The sequence below is a fragment of the Ipomoea triloba genome, chromosome 3 (assembly GCF_003576645.1).
Source record: "Ipomoea triloba cultivar NCNSP0323 chromosome 3, ASM357664v1".
NCBI lineage: Eukaryota > Viridiplantae > Streptophyta > Magnoliopsida > Solanales > Convolvulaceae > Ipomoea > Ipomoea triloba.
The window spans coordinates 16657429-16676532 of record NC_044918.1 but is presented as its reverse complement, the minus strand read 5'-3'; the positions used below and the strand labels follow the sequence as shown (position 1 = coordinate 16676532).

The window sequence follows — 19104 nt, the reverse complement described above, 5'->3', positions numbered from 1 at the left end:
TATATTTAATAGTATAACACAATTTTTTAATCTATATAACAAAATTGTGAATATAGAATTTAATTTGTGAATATTGAGTAAAGTAATTTTATATACTGAGATTTAAAATTGTGAGTATAAAGTTCTAAAATTATGAATATGGATCTGGATCTATCTTGCAAGGTGAACCCGGGTCTATAGTATAATTTAATAATTTACTCAAAAACACATAAAAATACATTATTAATTATTTTAACTCACAAAATACATTATTTTATCCCAAAAATTTCATTATTCTACCACAAACTAGGAAGTCATTTCTTATGCATAGTCTAGACCCAAAACCGAACCACCTTATTTAGGACTAGTATGTCTTGATTCCCTACTAAGGCTGACTGAGTCACGGGCAATCATGGCTAAGCTCATTTTGGCCTAAACTTAAAAGTGTATAGTTTTGTCACCTCTATTTTAAGTAATGTAAGATTTTTAAATATATTATAAAGTAGACTAGACACGCCTTAAAATTTTATGGTATAATTTAATAATAAATTATACCATATTTTAATAATAATATTTTTCAATTTGAATATCATCATGCTCTCGTTCCTAATTAATGTGAGTCCACCGTGTACACGACAAATTCCAACCTTGTACAACCCTCGATAGTGCTTGTCCCGACCTCCCATATCAAGATATCGTGCTCATTCGATCATATAAAAGACATGTGAAGTGTCTTCTCAACCATCCCATCAACTTTAGTCTATTTAATACAAGCATACGGCACAAGGGATCTAATTTTATATATATAAATACCCACGTCCATATGATGGGTTCGTGTGATGTAGCAGATAATGTGCACCACTCTTACATATATACATTATATATATTGTTACAAAGAAAATATCAAATTAAATGTATGTTCTTCATTATATATACATACATGGTCGTCGGCAATCTAATGATTCGTTTGCTCCATTATAATTATATTGTGTTGTCTTTTTCAATTCCTATGACTAGTCTGCCTTTGTTTTAGGAATCCCAAAACAAATAAAGTCAACAATGCAAACAAAATAAATAAGTGCATGGCGGTGTAACAACAATACAAAACATGCATTATTAGTAAATTGTCTGTCATGGCAACAACTCTAACAAATTAATTAATGATTGATTAAGCTAAGAAAGAGAGAAATGTTTGTTCAATCATATTTGTGTCATGTTTATAGTGTGCTACTTACAAACATAGGTTTTGAATTTTGATGCCATAAAACTTTGATTGTTTGGGACAATGTTATCTAATCATGTACTATTTGTTAGACTAAATGCCACAACAAGAAATGTAAAATTGTTATAGTTCGTTTCATATATAATAATTATTATTATTATTTAAATATTTTAATGTTTTATATAACAATAATTATCTTGTTATTGTTATTATTATTAAACATCCAAGTCACCAGAATATATACAATGATGTGGTATTTCAATCACCTTTAATTTGATATGAGTTCATGGTATTTTTTCTAAATTTGTGTGAACTTTTTAAATTCCTAGGCCTAACTACACTTGTGTCAATAGTTTAAAAGTTTATTTGACCCTTATACTTAAATATTATAACCTTTCTCATAAAGAGTATATTTTAATAACACACACACACACACACACACATATATATATATATATATATATATATATATATATATATTTGTAATTTATTTACAAATTAACCAATTTTATATTGGGTTATTGAAAAAAAAAGAAAGATTAAGTTAATTTTATTTTGAGTTATACACAACACGTACGAAAACGTATTTGAAATGCTGGTTGAGTACACCGTGAAGAAGCTATCTAGCCGCGTAGACTAACGCGGACAAGCTAGGAATGAAAGTGGACAATAGCATGCATTGTTTGCTCCCCAATATTGGCTGTTTTATTTTGTGTTCTTACGTTTATTAACCAATAATGTAAGTTTAATTTGATTTTCTTTGAGATATGTATAATAGTTTGAATCTCAAATTAAGAGTCTTACGCCTCTTGATGGGGAGATTATATTGGTGAAAAAAGTAAATTGTAGGATGTGTCATATATCTCAGTTGACCTATAAGTCCATAAAACAAGGCTAAATTCATACCTCTTTTTTTAGTGGTCGATGGAATTCAAACTCTACACCATATGACTACTAACAAAACAAAACTTCACCAAGAGCTTCTTTGATGTGTGTGGGTGGGGGTGGGCAGGTAAAAACTTGTGTTCAATTGTGAACTTACACTTCAATTCGCAACATTACAAAGTACATTTAATTTTCTTACACGTATAAGTGCGCTCAAGATCTGCCTTCTTGATTGTGGTCCTTTGTTGGCTAGGGTCACAATACATGATTTATCCTGTGTATACCCTTGGACAATGACTGTGAATTTCTCTTGTCACCCAAAAAATAATAATAAGAGATCAACCTCTAAAAATATTTACTGACAAAACTACAGGCATGTGCATTCGGTGATATGTAAAGTGCACTCAAAATGATTTCACTTGTGCATATTATAGAATGCACTTGATAGCTAGTATTGCGAGGTATACTCAAAGTTTAAAATAATTGCGTCAAAGCCGTTGATCTTCCTATATCAATGAATAGATCTCTTTAATTACTAGCTTGTATGACTTAGATGTCCCATATTTAAAGAAAAAGTGGTTCGATTGATGCGGAATAGAAAGAGATTCTTTAACCATAAAAAATTCGGTTCAAATGTATGATACTTATCTAGAATTCCTCACAAAGATAACTAAGGTGGGTTCTCATCATCAATTTTATCATCAGGCACCCGTTCTCACTTAAGTGTGTCATATATATGAGAACTTATTCTCCAAAAAAAAAAAACTAAAAATCAACCTCGGTTGTCCATGTGACCAAATATAATGGTTTTAGAGCAATAGAAAAACAAAACAAAATGAGTGATATTTCGCATCACCTAAATTTCTAGGTACCAAAAATCAGCAACAATTATTTTATTGATGAGAAAAATTCAATAGATCAATTGTTTAATTTTCATGAATTTATGGGTCAAGGCACCACCATTGCTTCTCATGAATTTCTGCAATAAGCTTACTTCAATTGTTTCTTGATTGGTTGGTTGTCATGATTTTAAATTTAAAGTTGATGACTTGGTAAACAATTACATGATAGCTTTAAGGAATGAGCAGACAACAAAGAAATATCTATATATTTACATACATAATTCCATACTATTTTTCAAACCAATGATTGTATACTTACCTACCCCCCCCCCCCCCCCCCCCNATTCTATAGGAAAATAATTAAAATAAAATAAAATAAGGATTTGGAGTGCATGGCTGTAACAGGCTGGTGAGGTGTTCTTCTGGGGTATTTCTCAGTTCCCACTTCATATGTGCAAAGAAAGATTTATTTCTCTAACCACATATTTATTTGATCAGTTAATTAGAATCTTATATCGAAATTGATTATGTTGACATCAAATAAGATCTCTAGCTAAATTGTAAGAGATTGGGTGCATCTCATCTACCCTATGGGTAAGAAGATGAGACGAGACTCATTATATATATATTTGTTCACACGATATTTAGTTAAACAGGAGAATGGAAACTCGTGTACATCTCATCCACACATCTATATGTAAGAAAATGAGACAGTAGTGTACAACTCGGTATGAACAAGATTATTCTTGACGTGTGATCTGAATTGATTGGTTGAGAAAGATTGTGGCTGGATCCAAAATTTAAAAAAAAAAATTCTGTTAATTTGGACAGTAGTGTTTGGTTAGAGAGGAGAGTTACAAGTACAGTTCACCAATAAAATAAAGCAGAAAATGCAGAATGATGCATGCACTATGGCCTTAAAAAAGGAAGAAAATGGTAGAGGAAAACATGTACTGGTGGAAGAACATCATATGATATCTCCTCCTTTGTTTTTGGTTGGATGTCTTTTTCCGTACGGAACGTGTCCTCCGGGACACTAGGGAAAATATTACTCTCCTTTTTTTTTTTTTTTTTTTGAAAGATATTACTCTCATTTTATGCACCAATTTTTAATTTTAGAATACAAATGACCTACAACACATGCTGTAAAAAGTACGGTGTAGATAATAATTTTGGTTGGTCTAACACGTCTTTTTAGTGTAATTTATCTTTTATGTAATTTGTGAGTTATTATTAGAAATATAATTTTTTTATATATATCTTCAAATAGTAATTACGTATTTTTTTGTTACCAAAAAAGTAAATAAAAAGATCATAATTTTTATTACATTTTTTTGGGAAAATGGTCAAATGCATCCTCAAACTTTTGCTAAGGAGTCAAGTACGCCCTTGAACTTTTGAAAGTTGTAATTAAATCCACAAACATTTTATTTTGGAGCAATTAAACCCACTGACCTGTTGGTGGCTTGTGATTGCATGTCAATTAGGTTTTCGGTGACCCTACGGCGCACCTCCGGTCAAACTCCGGCAAACCTTAGGCATTTATGACAAAATTAAACTTGACTATATTTTTCATATGTGATTTACTCAAACTAAAAAAAAAATTAATAAACAATTCTCATGAAGGTTAAACTTGAAATGTTATAGTTACAAAATTAATTATTCAATTAATTTGGTTGGATTGCCCCAATATATCAGGTATAGTTATAATTGGGAAATGAAATATGAGGTGAGAGAATGGGGTCCACCCTAGGTGTAGGAGAAAACTTGGAAGACACTTCGGCTTCAACTCCATCTTGGTTCGTTGCATATATTATGGGCAATTAAATACAACAGCTAGCTATATTTTCTTCTGTATTTAGCTAAATTTAATTATATCAATAGGGCATTACAAAGTACACTACAATTCAAGTAGTTTTATTATTATAATCCGAATATAATAATGTTGATAAGATATTCATCAAGTATTTTTATTATTATAATGCAATATACTCCGTAATATATGTTGACAAGATATTCATAGTTAATTTTGTCAAACATTAGCGGTGGTTATATTTGAATTTTGACGATTTTTAAGTTGATAACATAATTGGGATCAAATGTACATGTATCACAATAAACTATGTAAATTTTATAGTAGACCGAGACGTACTATTGAGTAGGAAAGTATGTAATTTATATTGTTGAATAGTTAAGTATAACCATTGTGACTTAAGTAGTCTCAATCGAGAGTTTGGAATTGAAGGCTCTGTCTTTGGTCGATAATAGTACACATGCAATGAAATTGTAATCCGTTACAAGTTGATGGAGTCTCATATTTATATTAATGAGTGGGAATTCGGAGCAACACATTGATGATTAGCCAATAGATTTGACATGGCAAGTCGCAATTGGATGCTTTGTGAAAAATGTAATGCGCAGCACACAGAGATGTTAAAACAATAGTTGTAACACAAGAGACTTGATAACGCAGTTTGGGAAAAACCCTATTCTGCGAGGCACTTCTCAGTCTTGAGAATTTGCCTAAATCCACTAAAAGCTTAATATTCAAAGTACATAGTTTTGGGACCAGAAATTACACAATAGATTGATCTTCTCCTATCTAATCTATTGTAACCTAAACACATGTACTACTTTTTAGGGGAATTTAGAATCCTCTCAAACTCTCTTATGCTTCACAATATTAGCTAGGGAATTCATGAATGGTGTAATGGTGAGAGGTCCTTTAAATAGCCAACTAATCAGAACCAAAACAGTATTGGTGTTATTCCTAGTTTGTTTGGGATTTGATTTCTAATCTTGGTGTACTCCTTTTTCTGACTTGAATTGGATTTCTTTTTGCCAAACAATTGTGATCAACCTTTTGATTCAACACTTTGGTCAATCGTATCATGTGGTAGTAGTCGTCGCTTATACTATAGCTGATTGAGTGGTAAGGATGTGACCTCTTTTACTAATTTCGTTCTACATCCTTACCTGATTTCTTGACCTATATGACCAGAAAGTATGATGTACGATAGTGTTATTATTGGATCAGTAAAGTTACTCTATAACCCCATCAAAAGTTAAGTTAAATTACTATCATATTTTATATTGTACGGAGTATTCTTTTAAAACAAATGAAAATCTCTCGTAAAATCTATTATTTATACTTAAACAGACTCAAATGTGTGACCAAGAGTTCTGATCACAAAACTATTGTCACTAAGACAAGACCTTGAGGTTTTTACCATATAATTAAAATAAATTAATTTTTAAGATTATTGATAATTCTCAATATACATACAATTATTTGTTGAATCCTGATCATATCAATTTAAAGTCTTAACAATTTTTCAACTCCATATAAAACCTTTCACAACACATACAATCATTACCATATTAAAACGAAACAATATACTTCGTATATAATAATTTTTTTAAAAAGACGTAATTAATTAAAGTGAGTCACATAAAGTATGTGCAACAAAACAATATTAATGAGAATGAAGAAGGGTAATAATACATAGACAGTAGTACATGCATTGATTTTGTAAAGTGGTACTGTAGGTCAGGTCTCGCATATTATCATGGGACCTTGTTTTTGCTTTTATATCCCTTGCTACACGCAAAAATTATTGGTACATGTACATTGCCCCGAAAGGGCGAGATGGTAATTTTAATACATAAAAGTTACAAGTTTCATTTTTGTCTATTTCTATTGGTCAAGTCTATTGTGCATGATGTTTTATGTGTAATTTATTTCTTATATGTGATTTATAAACTATTACGCAAGAACGAAATTTATCCCTTGCACACTCTCAAATAATGAATGTAAGTTTCCCTCATCATCTTGAAAAATAATAACTTGAAAAATAATAACAATAATCGAGACTTTTCATGAAACTAGCATCATGGTATATCCTCTTTTTATTAAGGCTTTATGCAAAATTTCTCCTTTTTTTCCAAATCATTTTTCTTTTCGGTCTTTTGGCAATGCTTTGGTATTTCATGATTGACAACTTCCATTCACAGGGGTTCTATACGTCTATTGATTCTTTACGTGATTGTGTAACTGAAAAAAGATAGGTTATAGCTCTTGTGTAACATTTTTAGGATTAAAGTTGTATTTTTTTTGTTCTCGATTATTTCATTTGTCGTTTTAATTCTTAGTGTTTGTTTATTGTTATAGTATACTATACCATTTGACTTTTTTTTTTTAAATGTAATTTTATTTTTTAAAATAACAAAACCATTAAACTACATTATAATCTCTCCTTATTTTCAATATCTCATTTGCAAAACAAATAATTTTCAACCTTCTTTACTAAATTTAACTTTTACGAATCGAGAACTATATATAGTAAAGGGTAGCAGCAATATAAAGGCTGATGTTTCGTGATGATGTTAAAATGAATTATGAAGCGTAATTATTGCATATTTACATCGAACACATGCAACTAAATAATTGAAATTTAATGAAAGCGGTTCTCTGTCGTTACACTTGGCGAGTTGGCGTTACCTCTGTCCTGTTAGTTGCTTTGAAATGAATGTCTTAGGATGTCCCTTATTTTCCGCATGCCTCCTTCCCTTGCAATTAGAGTCAACAGTTGACTCCATTGTGGCTCGAACCCACTCTCATCATTCATGTGAGAGTGTAAATCAGGACACCGCCACACCGGGTGTCACTAGGCTACAAGGTCTTTGGCAAGTTAACAATCTGATTAATCTGACTATAATTTAAAATATAAAATATTGATGTAAGGTATTCTACATAATACATTAATAACATATTATGCCAACTATTGGTAACACGGGTGCTAAGAGCATCCCATCAATGCATATTGGTGTAGTTTTTGAGGAAATAATGCATATGTAGATGAGGGAGGGTGAGGAGAGAGAGAATAAATGAGTTGTTTGCAGGAGGAATGATTTTTTGTTTGAAATATGGGAATTGCATGGAGAAGAAGCTGCGCAACACTCGCACATTCAGCGCAACTTGCGCACTCACTGCACGCGCCCCTTGGCACGTAAAATCTTTTTTTTTTTTTGGTTAAATTTGCTTTTTTTTTTTTTTCCCTCTTTCTTATCATATTCACTTTCCTAATAAGACCTGCAAAAACTCATCCAAAATCACAACTATTGAGGATCTTTTAAAAACTACTATGTACAATTTATATACTTGTGTAATTGGTCATATATTTGCATATCTATACAAAATCAAGTTTATGGCATTTTAAAAAGGTGAAAATGAGCTAATCAAGATAGAAAAAAGGTCTATTTTCAAATGCGTACCAAATTATAATAAATAATAATATGTCATTTTCAATTAATTAAAAACTCACAATTCTCTGTCATGAACCATCATCATCGAGGCCACGCTCCATAGCCAAAAGCTTTTAAGGACGCCAACGCCACGCCTGGCCTCGAACGCAAAAGCCAAAAGCCCACCATTAAACTCCATGGAAGCAGACGGAGACTCAGACTCCCCAACTTTTTGGACACAGTCCCCCACCGTCTTCCGCCGTCAACCACCGTCTCCGATCTTCAATCCCGTGGTTCTCATCTTGCTCGTCCCCATTCTGACATTGCTCGTCGTCTTCTTTCTGCTTCCTCCCTTTCTCTCGCACGCTTCCCAGTTGCTCAGACCTAACGCCGTGAAGAAGAGCTGGGATTCGATTAATGTGTTGCTTGTAGTTTTCGCCATTCTTTGCGGTGTTTTTGCACGTAAGAACGACGACGTTTCGGCTTCCCGTAATGAAGATGATGATGTGCGAGGGGAGGAGGGGAGGGGAAATGCTTCCGGGCTAGGGTTCAGAGAAGTGTCGGGTTTTGAGTATTCTGATCCGAAGGCGCCGATTGCGGTGCCGGAGACTGGAATTAGCCGGTTACGGAGGAGCAGTAGCTCGTATCCGGATCTGAGGCAGGTGCCGGCACCGGAAACTGAGGACAACCGTTTCCGTTTTTATGATGATTTTGAACTCAATTTCTATCGATCAACGGCGGCGGCGGCGGCGGAGTATGATCGCCACCGTCCGCGGTGGAGTGAGGTGGAGAGGAAGGAGGATGAGGTTAAGGTTAAGGTGATTCCCGTGGATACGGTTAAACTTCGTTCTTCCTCGAATCCTCCACCACCTCCTCCGCCGTCGCAGAAGAAGCTGAAACGGAGAAGATCGTTAAACAGTGTTTCAAGGAAGGGAGTTTTGAATATGCAAAGTAATGAAACTGCGGCTGTAAATCCTGTAATTGTTGAAAACAGGCCTCCTCCTCCTCCACCACCTCCGCCTCCGCCGCCACCTCCACCAGCACCGCCGGCGGTGAGAGAACATATCCCCGAGGAGGAAAAGCCGCCAAAACTTCAGCGGAAAAAGAGCGGCGCGAAGAATGAAATAGCAACGGCCATAGCTTCTTTTTACAATCAGAGAAAGAGGAAACAGAGAACAAAAACTAGAAACATTTACGAGTCTGCCCCTGCCTCTGAACACTCTCCGTCATTTCCACATTCACCGCAAACGCCACCTCCACCTCCTCCGCCTCCGCCTCCGCCGCCGCCTCCGCCGTCTAAGGTTTTCCACAATCTGTTCAAAAAGAGCAGCAAAAGCAAGCGCGTACACTCTGTTTCATCCAATGCACCACCACCTCCTCCTCCGCCGCCGCCTCCGCCAAAATCAATTTTGAACAATTTGTTCAAATCAGGCGGCAAAAGTAAGCGATTCAATCATCAATCCTCATCGGATCCCCCACCGCCTCCTCCTCCTCTCCCGCCACGTTCCTCAATAGTCAATAGCTTTTTGAAAGCTGGAAACATAAGCAGGCGATTCAAATCCCCAAGCTATGCCTCTAATCCGTCGCCGCCATCATATCATCACCAAACGCCAACTCAATCTCCATCAACGCCGCCGCCTCGGCGGCCAGTGACAGCTAGAAAGCCACCACTGCCTACAAAAACTCCGCGCAGTTACTACGACGATAATTTGAATAGCGGTTCGCAATCCCCGTTAATTCCAGTGCCGCCTCCCCCGCTGCCGTTCGGAATGCCGGAAATGAGCTTCGTGCCGCGCGGAGATTTCGTTCGAATTCTTAGCAACCACGGGGAGTCCCGGTGCAGCTCGCCTGAGCTGGAAGACGTCGACGTGATGTCAGTGAAATCGGAGCAAATCGACGGCGAGGACATAATCGGCCCGTCCGTTTGCCCGAGCCCGGATGTTAACGTAAAAGCGGAGAGTTTCATTGCTAGGCTCCGAGATGAATGGCGCATGGAGCACAACAATTCATTGCGAGCAAAAGGAAATCTGGGCTGATGCCAAGGCCCAATATGAATAGGTCCAATTTCATCTCTCAGTTGGACCGCTTCCCATTTCAGGCCCAATATGTTTAGCTTTTTATTTTTTATTTTTTTTAACGACTACCATATACAAGAAAAAGCACATGACTAAACTCGATATTATAGAGACAATATTAATATGATTTCAGAAGGTATGAAATAGATTTTAAAAATGGATTATAAATAATATTCTATTGTTTAATTATATTACAAAATTGTAGAAGGGATTTTTTTTTAATGCATTGTAGAAAGGGATTATATTACGAGAAATTTGTGTTTTTCATATTATTGTATGTATAAGAAATAGTTATTTCAGTCACCCTTCAAATTTTGATGCATTGTTTGGTTCGCCTCCACTAAAACTCAAACTCATCCCTCCCATATGAGATGCAATCAGATACCACTAGACCACAAGTTCTTTTACTTCACATAAATCTATCTTATGGATTCTCATTTGTAAATTGTAAGATCAATAGATATTTTATAAGTATTGCATATTTTCATAAATATTACAATTTTTCACTTTCTCTTATAAGTTAAGTAACTTTTTTTTTTTATAAGGTAACAGTTTTGATGGTTTTACTTACACAATAGATTAACAAAAGCGTAAATCTTCTTATTACATAAGAACATCATTTATTTCTTGCATAGTCTTCAATTTTTCTTGGTCATTCAAAAAATACATTTATAATTTAGAAAAGTATGAAATTACAAATTTATGAATATATATTGACTAATAGACTCTACACTAATAAAGGTGATAGTTTTAATGGTCGCTTTCCTTTTCATGGACGCAAGTTGTACGAAATGTTTTTCCCAGGGAACAACGAGAATCCTGACAGCAAAAAAATAGATTTAATTCTCATATATCTGCCACAGGAACCTTATCTTCCATTACGAAAATGAAATCACAATCAAACCGAACCACAAGCATACCACGACAACGTTAATTGTTCTGACTGTTCATCTTCATTGATTCTTGTTCAGATACTTGATCAGCACATCCATGACGGACCCGAAATCCGCCTTGACGTTCACCGGCGGGTTAGCAAACCGGCAGTCCATGCCGGGGATGTTCCGGGAATGATACTCGATCTTGGACTGCGTGAATTTGAGCCCGTGAGCGGTGCTGACCACCACCGTTCTGTCGTGGGCCCCGATCACGCCTCTCTCCCGGAGCTTCATCAGGGCGGTAAGCGCCACGCCCGTGTGGGGACACGTGAACATCCCGGTGGAATCCGCCATGGCCATGGCGTCCATAAGCTCCTCCTCCGTCGCCTCCTCCACGATCCCGCCGGAGTTTTTGAGCGCGAAGACTGCCCTGTCTATGGACACCGGGTCGCCGATTTGGATAGCGGAGGCGAACGTGGTGGCGGCCGTCACCGGCGAGAATTCCGACCAGCCGGATTTGTAGTAGAGATAGAGCGGATTCGCGTTCGCCGCCTGCGCGCATACTAGCCGGGGGATTCGGTCCACTAATCCCATTTCTTGGCACATTTTGAAGCCTTTATAGAAGGCGTAAATGTTCCCTAAGTTGCCGCCGGGGACTATTACCCAGTCCGGGACCTCCCAGTCGAACTGTTGGAGAATTTCTATGGCGGCCGTTTTTTGCCCTTCTAAACGGAGGCTATTTAGGGAATTTGCTAAATATATCGGCATCTCCGCCGTTACTTGACGGATTAATTTCATGCAGCCGTCAAAGTCCGTGTCGATGCTGAGCACGAACGCGCCGTTGGCTATCGGCTGGACGAGCTGCGCCATGGAGATCTTGTCGGCTGGGAGGAAGACTATGGAAGGGATATTCGCGGCGGCGCAGTAAGCCGACAGAGCCGCTGAGGTGTCGCCGGTTGACGCGCAGCCGACTCCGACTAAACCGCCCGGTTTTTTCTTCATTATCCGGTTCACCTGGCTCACCAGAACCGTCATCCCCAAATCCTTGAAACTCCCCGTGTGGCTAATCCCGCAATGCTTCACCCATAAATCGCTCATGCTGACGTGTCTCTTCCCGAATCTCTCGGCCCAGAAAAGATTCGAATTCCCTTCAAACGCGCTCACAATATCTTCGTCCGCGATTTCCGGCAACACCCACTCCTTTTTGGACCACACACCCGACCCGTACGGCCAGGCCGTTTTACCGACCCGAGAATCGAACAGATTTTTCCAGTACTCGCCGTCGAACTGCTTCAACGCCGCCACGTCATGCTGCACATCAAGCAATCCACCGGAGCTGCACCGATAAACGACGTCGTCGAGCGAGTAAGACTCGGCGGCGGGTACGCCGGTGGAGACGGAGGAGAACGGCGCGTACTTGGCGGAGAAGTTGACAGTGGTCGGCGGCGGCGGTAGAGCGGAGTGGTGGTTGTTGCCGCTCACTGTTGGTGAGGCGGTGGCGCATCGTATGCCCCGGTGGCGGCGGAGGAGGGCGGAGGATTGGTAACTGTAACATGACGCCATGGCTGCGGTTATATACAGAAGAATTTGAAGATCGGAAAGATGAGAGAAACGGTTTATTGGTTTCTCCGGCGACTCTGTAACTGAAAGAATATAAATGCAATTACAGGGAGAGCGGAGCTATAAATGCTATGAGCCTATTTGCCTCATGAAAAATGCTTGAGAATTTTAAAATTGCTTTATTGCTTTTGCAAAAAATTAATTATTGAACAAATCAGAAAAATATCTTGATATAATGATATTCACTAAATTAATACTAAATAAATAAAATATATTATATGTATAGAAAAATATTATAAATTTTATAAAACATATTATATATAAAATAAAATAATTTTGTTTCGAGTGGCTATTCTACACTTTTTGAATCATTTTTAGCTCAAAAATGAACCATGCCCATTATTGGGGTTTGATGATATGATCTCTCATTTAAAATGGTAATAGATGTATCATCACACTATATAGATTAGTAGTTAGTAATCAAAATATAATTTAGTTCAGTTAATTTGATAAATTGTAGTTTTATTCAATATTAATCAAATAAACACGACAAGCACCTTACACTCAAATGACGTGGCTCTACCCCAGTGTACCCCACACGGAGGTCGGTATTTTAAAATTAAACTCAGTGATGGTAGAGAACATATACTACCTTGTGATAGCGTCAATAGTATTCAAAAAAATCAAAGAAAGACTCTTAACTCACATGGAGGTCGGTATTTTAATTATTTGAAAAAGTCAATATCGCATCTATTGAGGTTCAAACCCACCTCTTTTATATGAGAGTGCAATTGTGTGCCACTAAACTACAAGGTTTTCACATTTTAGAAACTTAAATGACACTAAGAGCACCCTCATCAATGGATAATGAGGGGATCATAGTACAGTAATTGGTGAGGTGAGAGAAAAATTGGATGCTTCTGCAAAGACCCACATATTGGAATAGTAACTTTTTTTTTTTTATTTAGCTCTCTGCTGTGCGCGTTTCGCGCACAGCAGGCGCCTAGCGGGCACGTGCAGTGCACGCGCTTGCGGCGCGCCTGACAGAGTGATTTATTTATTTATTTTTTTTTTAAATCAATTTTGTTTTGTTTTGTTTTTTTATCTATCCCCATTTTCTCTTTACTAATCACACTTACAATAACTCCTAAAATACCGTGAATGATCTCCATTGATAAGGATGCTCTAACTAAAACGGAAAACAAGTGCTCCGTATCATAGTACCGTCCTTTTCTTTTATTTTATTTTCTTTTTGGAATATTAAAAACTATACTATTTTAGTGGAAGTGTGTGTTTGGTGTGTATATGGACTAGAATGATTTGCCATTTTTATAATACCATTTTAAAATATTTAAAGGCATATATATGGTATATACCTAGAGAATCAATACAGACTATTTAACCCGCAATAAACTTCATTCATGCATAATAATTTTTTTGTCCTCAATATTAATTTTTTTTTTTGAGAATACCCTCAATATTAATTATAAATAAAATTTTAAAAATGTTGTTAGTAAACTTTTTGTTACTATCAACCCTAATGTTAATACTATTCTATTGAACCAAACTTTCTAATTTTATTGAAAATATTATCATTTTACGGTATTAATGATTGTTTTTAATTATATTGCTTTTAATAATACATGAATTAAATTGCATAAATTAAGATATAAAAAAATTAAGTTGTACAAAATCATATAATATAGAGATTGAAATTTTTCTATAATGTATAAAAAAAAGTATGCTTCCTTGAGAGATGGCGTCTACGTTCTTTTGTTAGAATATTTGTGAATTGTGTTGTTCATATACTGCCTAAGAAAGCGCTAAGTTTCAGATCAGTGAATAAACCGAAACGAAAGAAGAGACGTTTCTCGCTCGGCGCCTAAAGCGCACTATGCTCCGCTTCAACAAATGAGAGTTTTCGGTGGAACCGGTGAACCACGCGAGCTGGTTAGATGCGTGGGACAGAGGGCTTGTAGTACCTGCTAGCGCGGCTACGCAGTGGAAGGGAAGGAGCCTAAATCGACCCCTTCTCTTTTTTTTCAAAAGCAGTAAGGAGATTGTACTCGCAGCTACCGATCGTTCCGACGCGCCCTTGACCTATTTTGATTAAGACCAAAAACAAACCTATCTCTAAAGTGGAGACTAACTCTATTACAATGCAGTATCTGTTCATAACTACTTTCTCAACCCATTGAAGCACAAGAGTCAGTATTGTCTCCACTGAGACTCAAACCCACCACCTCCCTATAAAGGGAAGGGTTTGATGCCACTGGACTACAAGGTTTTGGCTATGGATTAATGACTTTGATTGGTTTTGTTTTATAAAAAAAAAAATACTATAAAAAATGTAATACTAAATTAAAGAAGTAAAAAACGTGGAACAAACATTTGATAAACAATGATTAATATGCATCAAGTGGAGTGGATGAGACTTGAGAGGACACGTGGTCACCAAATCAAACACGTGCGGTACAACAGCGTTTCGTGAAATCTTATTTGTCCCGACCTATGACGAGGATGTAAAAAATAAGAGTAGAAGGAAGCGCAAGAAGGTCTTGTCCAGATCCAAGTACAGCCACCTATCCGTATTGCGCAAAACATTCAGTACAAATTGCAAGATAAGGATCCCGCACAGCCGTTAAAATAGATTTTATTTGTTGGGCAAGTCTACACAGTCTCTTAAGTTGAAATTGTCCCTAAAATTATACGAAATAGTCTATCGACATCCTAAAATTATTATATCATAGACTAGAGTTCACAGTGATTTACATACACATACACATACATATATATCAGGATTTACTGACAGTTTCATTCTCACATAACTCGAAGGTTGAACAAAATTGCAATTTTACAGAATTGTAATTTCCTCGTTTTAATTATGATTTCATGCATCCCTTGATATTTCAATTACATGATTTTTAGGAAGAAAACAAATAAATTGAAACAAAATTACCTCTCTTTTTTAAACCTAAAATTGATGTATGACATCTTCCTCTCAATCATAATGTGTCTTATTCTTCCATCTCAACACAGAACGCCAATCAGTAGGCCAACATTAATCAAATATGTTTTCTCAAAACTCTCTTATCTATTTAATTGCTTTCAATTCAATTATAGTGTTGATTTACAGCATGTTACATAAATTTTCAAAAGCAAAATTAGAATTTGTTTTAGGTGTTTTCAACAACAAAATTTGTATTCTATATAGGTATAGCGTATAGGTATAACATATTTGGCTAAATTTTCAAACGCAGAATTTCCATTTTTCTATGTAATAGTCGATGGTATATGGACGTTAATAATAATAAGTATTGTAATTTTGGACTTTATACTATTTTTCCCTTTTAATTCTTATGTAGACTGAAATTCGTAATAATTATATTCTTACAAACTAGCATTGGAATTTAAATCCTCACTTTATTTTCACATTATTCATCTCTCATGAAATTGCAATTCTTTTTCCTTTAATTCCCTCTCTCCAGCCAAATGCCCCGTTAGTGGGAGTAAAAGTTTGAAATATGTTCGTTTTTTTAGTTCAAGTAGTATTTTTGAAAGTGAAAGAGTATTACAGGGATAAAGATAACCTTACTTAGGTAAGGGTAGTTTCAATTTTAGACGTCTGTAAGATTAATTTGGCCGAGCCCGCCTATATTTAACAAAAATTATATATATAAATATATATTCGAGATCATATGAGAACCAACCTCCTCACGAGTCTATGAGAATCAATTTCATCCATTAAAAAATATATCTATAGATGAAATTAATTGGTAAGAATAAAAACGCATGTATGCATATTAGGCATTATGATTTGTGCATATTAAGCATGTCCCTATATTGCACACAACACATGCGTAATATACACACGGGCTTAAACCTATACCTACCCAAACCCATCCGGCCCCTTCATCTCTGTGCCGAAGAAAAAGTAGTACCAAAGGGGATTGGGCGGGTTTCAGATTTTTAATTCTATAATATTTTAAATTAATAAAAAATACATAGTAAATTTTTAAAAGGTTAATCACCACGTCAGCAATTAACAAGTCAATTTTGATTAAATTACATGAATTTGACTAATTCAATGAGCCAATTGTAGTTTTTTTTTCCCTTTTTTTTAATTAGATAATTTAATTGTATTTTGGTGTGTAATCTAATGACTAATTTGATCCTTATTCTTTTATTAATTTATTTGGCATCATATATAAATAAAGCTGTTTTTGACGGCATGTAAAGAGTTGTTGCTATTTTTTGTTGTTATTATTTGGTAGATGAAAACACACAGGACATTTTTTTTTTTTTTGAAAACATGCACACAAAAAAACACACAGGACTTTAGATTTTGTTAGTGTAAATTGATGTGAGCTTATATGCAACAAAAATTGAAGAAGTGAATGGATAGCATGTTTTATGTAAAAAGTCGAATAAGAAAAATTAGGGACCATTTAGAACTGGGTCAAATCTAAATTTCACTATCGATGTTGTCAATTTACGCTAAGATCCTTATATTGTTGCTTCATTGGCATCACTTAAAAGTAATTTTCTCTTAGAACTAAAAAAAAAAAAAAGAAAAAAAAAAGAGGGGGGGGGGGGGGGGGGGAAGGGTCAAATAAACGTTATAAGTAGAACAATTAGTCTAATTATGTTTCCTAACAAAAAAAAAGTATTGTAATTAAAAATCTTCGGTAAAAATGTTCAATTAGGTTCGAAATGACTTATTTAACAAATTGTTGATAATGGCCCTGTTTGGTAAATGACTGTTAGTTGATTGTGTTAAAATGTATAACTAGTTGATAACATTAGTTGATAGTAGAAATGTATTTGGTAAATTAGCTGTTATTTGATATCTGTTTAATATTATTTCTTTTCTCAAATAGCTAATTGAAAAAGTTACTCAAAGTAACTTTTTAAATTTTAGTATTTTGGAGTTACAAAAAGTTGATTAATCAATTCCTCTTTGACCCTTATTCTCTTCTTTAGTATGATTGCACAAATTTACCTTCTTTTTTTTTTTTGATAGAAAAGAGGGAATAAACCCGGTGGTTGAATTACAAGTAGTCCACCCTCTGCTCACGGGGAGTCTTCTATGGAAACATGCACCAACTTTATCCTCATAAAGAATCATCCTCAGGTCATTTGGAACCTCCATAAACTGGTTAAAATTGGCAAACTGGCTTATGGCCTTTTTAGCTAGAGAATCAGCAAGCCGGTTCTGCTCCCGGTAGACATGAGTGAAAACAATCTCCTCGAAACCATGAGATTCAGTTCGGCAACGGTGAATAATGCTGGTAATATTGCCATGCCCCGGGCTATCGTTTTGCAGAAACTGCACCGTACTCTTTGAGTCACACTCCACAACAAGCTTTCGAATTCCCATTGTTGACGCCATGCGCAGACCTTGTAAAACCCCCCAAGCCTCGGCCACCTCAGGAGAACAAACACCAATTTTGTATTGAAAACCACAGTTCCAACGCCCCTCATGGTCACGCAACACGCCCCCGCAGCCTGCCTCTCCGGTCATACACAAATTTACCTTACTTTGCAAATCAATAGCAATTTTTATTAATTCGGTGGCTCAATGCCCCTTTATCCTTATCCTACAAATTTCTCACTTTTTTAAATGGGTCCACTTTTACATCACCCAATTTGCAAATCATTTACTATTCATATTACATCATTGTAAATCTAATCTATTTTTAAAAGTAGACCCCAATATCACATCACTTTAAAATATTAATAAATAAATAAATAAAATTTAAACAAAATTTGCCACAGCAGTACAGAAGTAAATAAACAGAATTAAAAAATAAAGTACAAAAGTTGCCGCAACAGCTGCTGCTACGTCAGCTTTGTACGGATTGCAAAATTGCAAGTTATGCAAATTTGCAATCCAATTAAGCAATAAAAAGAAAATATAAATATAAATATTACATTATTTCATGTCATCTTGCCACATCACCTTGCCAATGGTCTCTTTGTAGGGTTAAGGTCAGTCTTAGAGCAACCCCATGAAACTGTAGGTATATCAAAATGAAACTGTAGTTGTGTTGAAAGGAAACTACAGTGTATATAAAATGAAATTGAATAACAGTTTCACATATTTGGGTGTATATTGTCCAATGAAACTGTAGTTATATCGAAATGATATTGTAGTTGTGTTGAAAGGAAATTGAATAACAATTTCACATATTTGAGTGTATAATGTCGAATGATATAGTTATATCGAAAAGAAATTGTAATTGTGTTGAAAAGAAATATCAGTGCATATAAAATCAAACTGAATATGTTATACACACAAAGTTAACGGCGCAGAACTGATGTTGTTTCTGTCTTTTCTTTTCATTAATCAAAACGACGTCATTTAGATGCATATACTACCATGCATCGTGGACCGTGATCCACAGTAAAATTTGCAGGTA

The 19104-nt window shown here is 35.6% G+C and overlaps 2 protein-coding genes across 2 annotated transcripts; one reads left to right on the top strand and one right to left on the bottom strand.

Moving 5' to 3' along the window:
- The first annotated feature begins 8369 nt into the window (after window positions 1-8369).
- On the top strand, window positions 8370-10208 carry LOC116012984 (pollen-specific leucine-rich repeat extensin-like protein 2). The gene has a single exon (XM_031252650.1). The coding sequence runs from the start codon at window positions 8370-8372 to the stop codon at window positions 10206-10208; it is 1839 nt and encodes a 612-aa protein (XP_031108510.1).
- A 618-nt stretch (window positions 10209-10826) lies between these two features.
- Window positions 10827-12830, bottom strand: LOC116013479 (threonine synthase 1, chloroplastic-like). Its single transcript, XM_031253260.1, has 2 exons — window positions 11168-12830; window positions 10827-11066 (listed from the first exon to the last, which is right to left on the bottom strand). Exon 1 carries the CDS (start codon window positions 12683-12685, stop codon window positions 11201-11203), a length of 1485 nt encoding a protein of 494 aa, XP_031109120.1. The 5' UTR covers window positions 12686-12830; the 3' UTR covers window positions 10827-11066; window positions 11168-11200.
- Window positions 12831-19104: the final 6274 nt, after the last annotated feature.

What these genes read in the sequence shown, in the direction of transcription:
- LOC116012984 (XM_031252650.1), top strand. Translation starts at nt 8,370, where the DNA reads ATGGAAGCAGACGGAGACTCAGACTCCCCAACTTTTTGGACACAGTCC.
- LOC116013479 (XM_031253260.1), bottom strand. Translation starts at nt 12,685, where the DNA reads ATGGCGTCATGTTACAGTTACCAATCCTCCGCCCTCCTCCGCCGCCAC.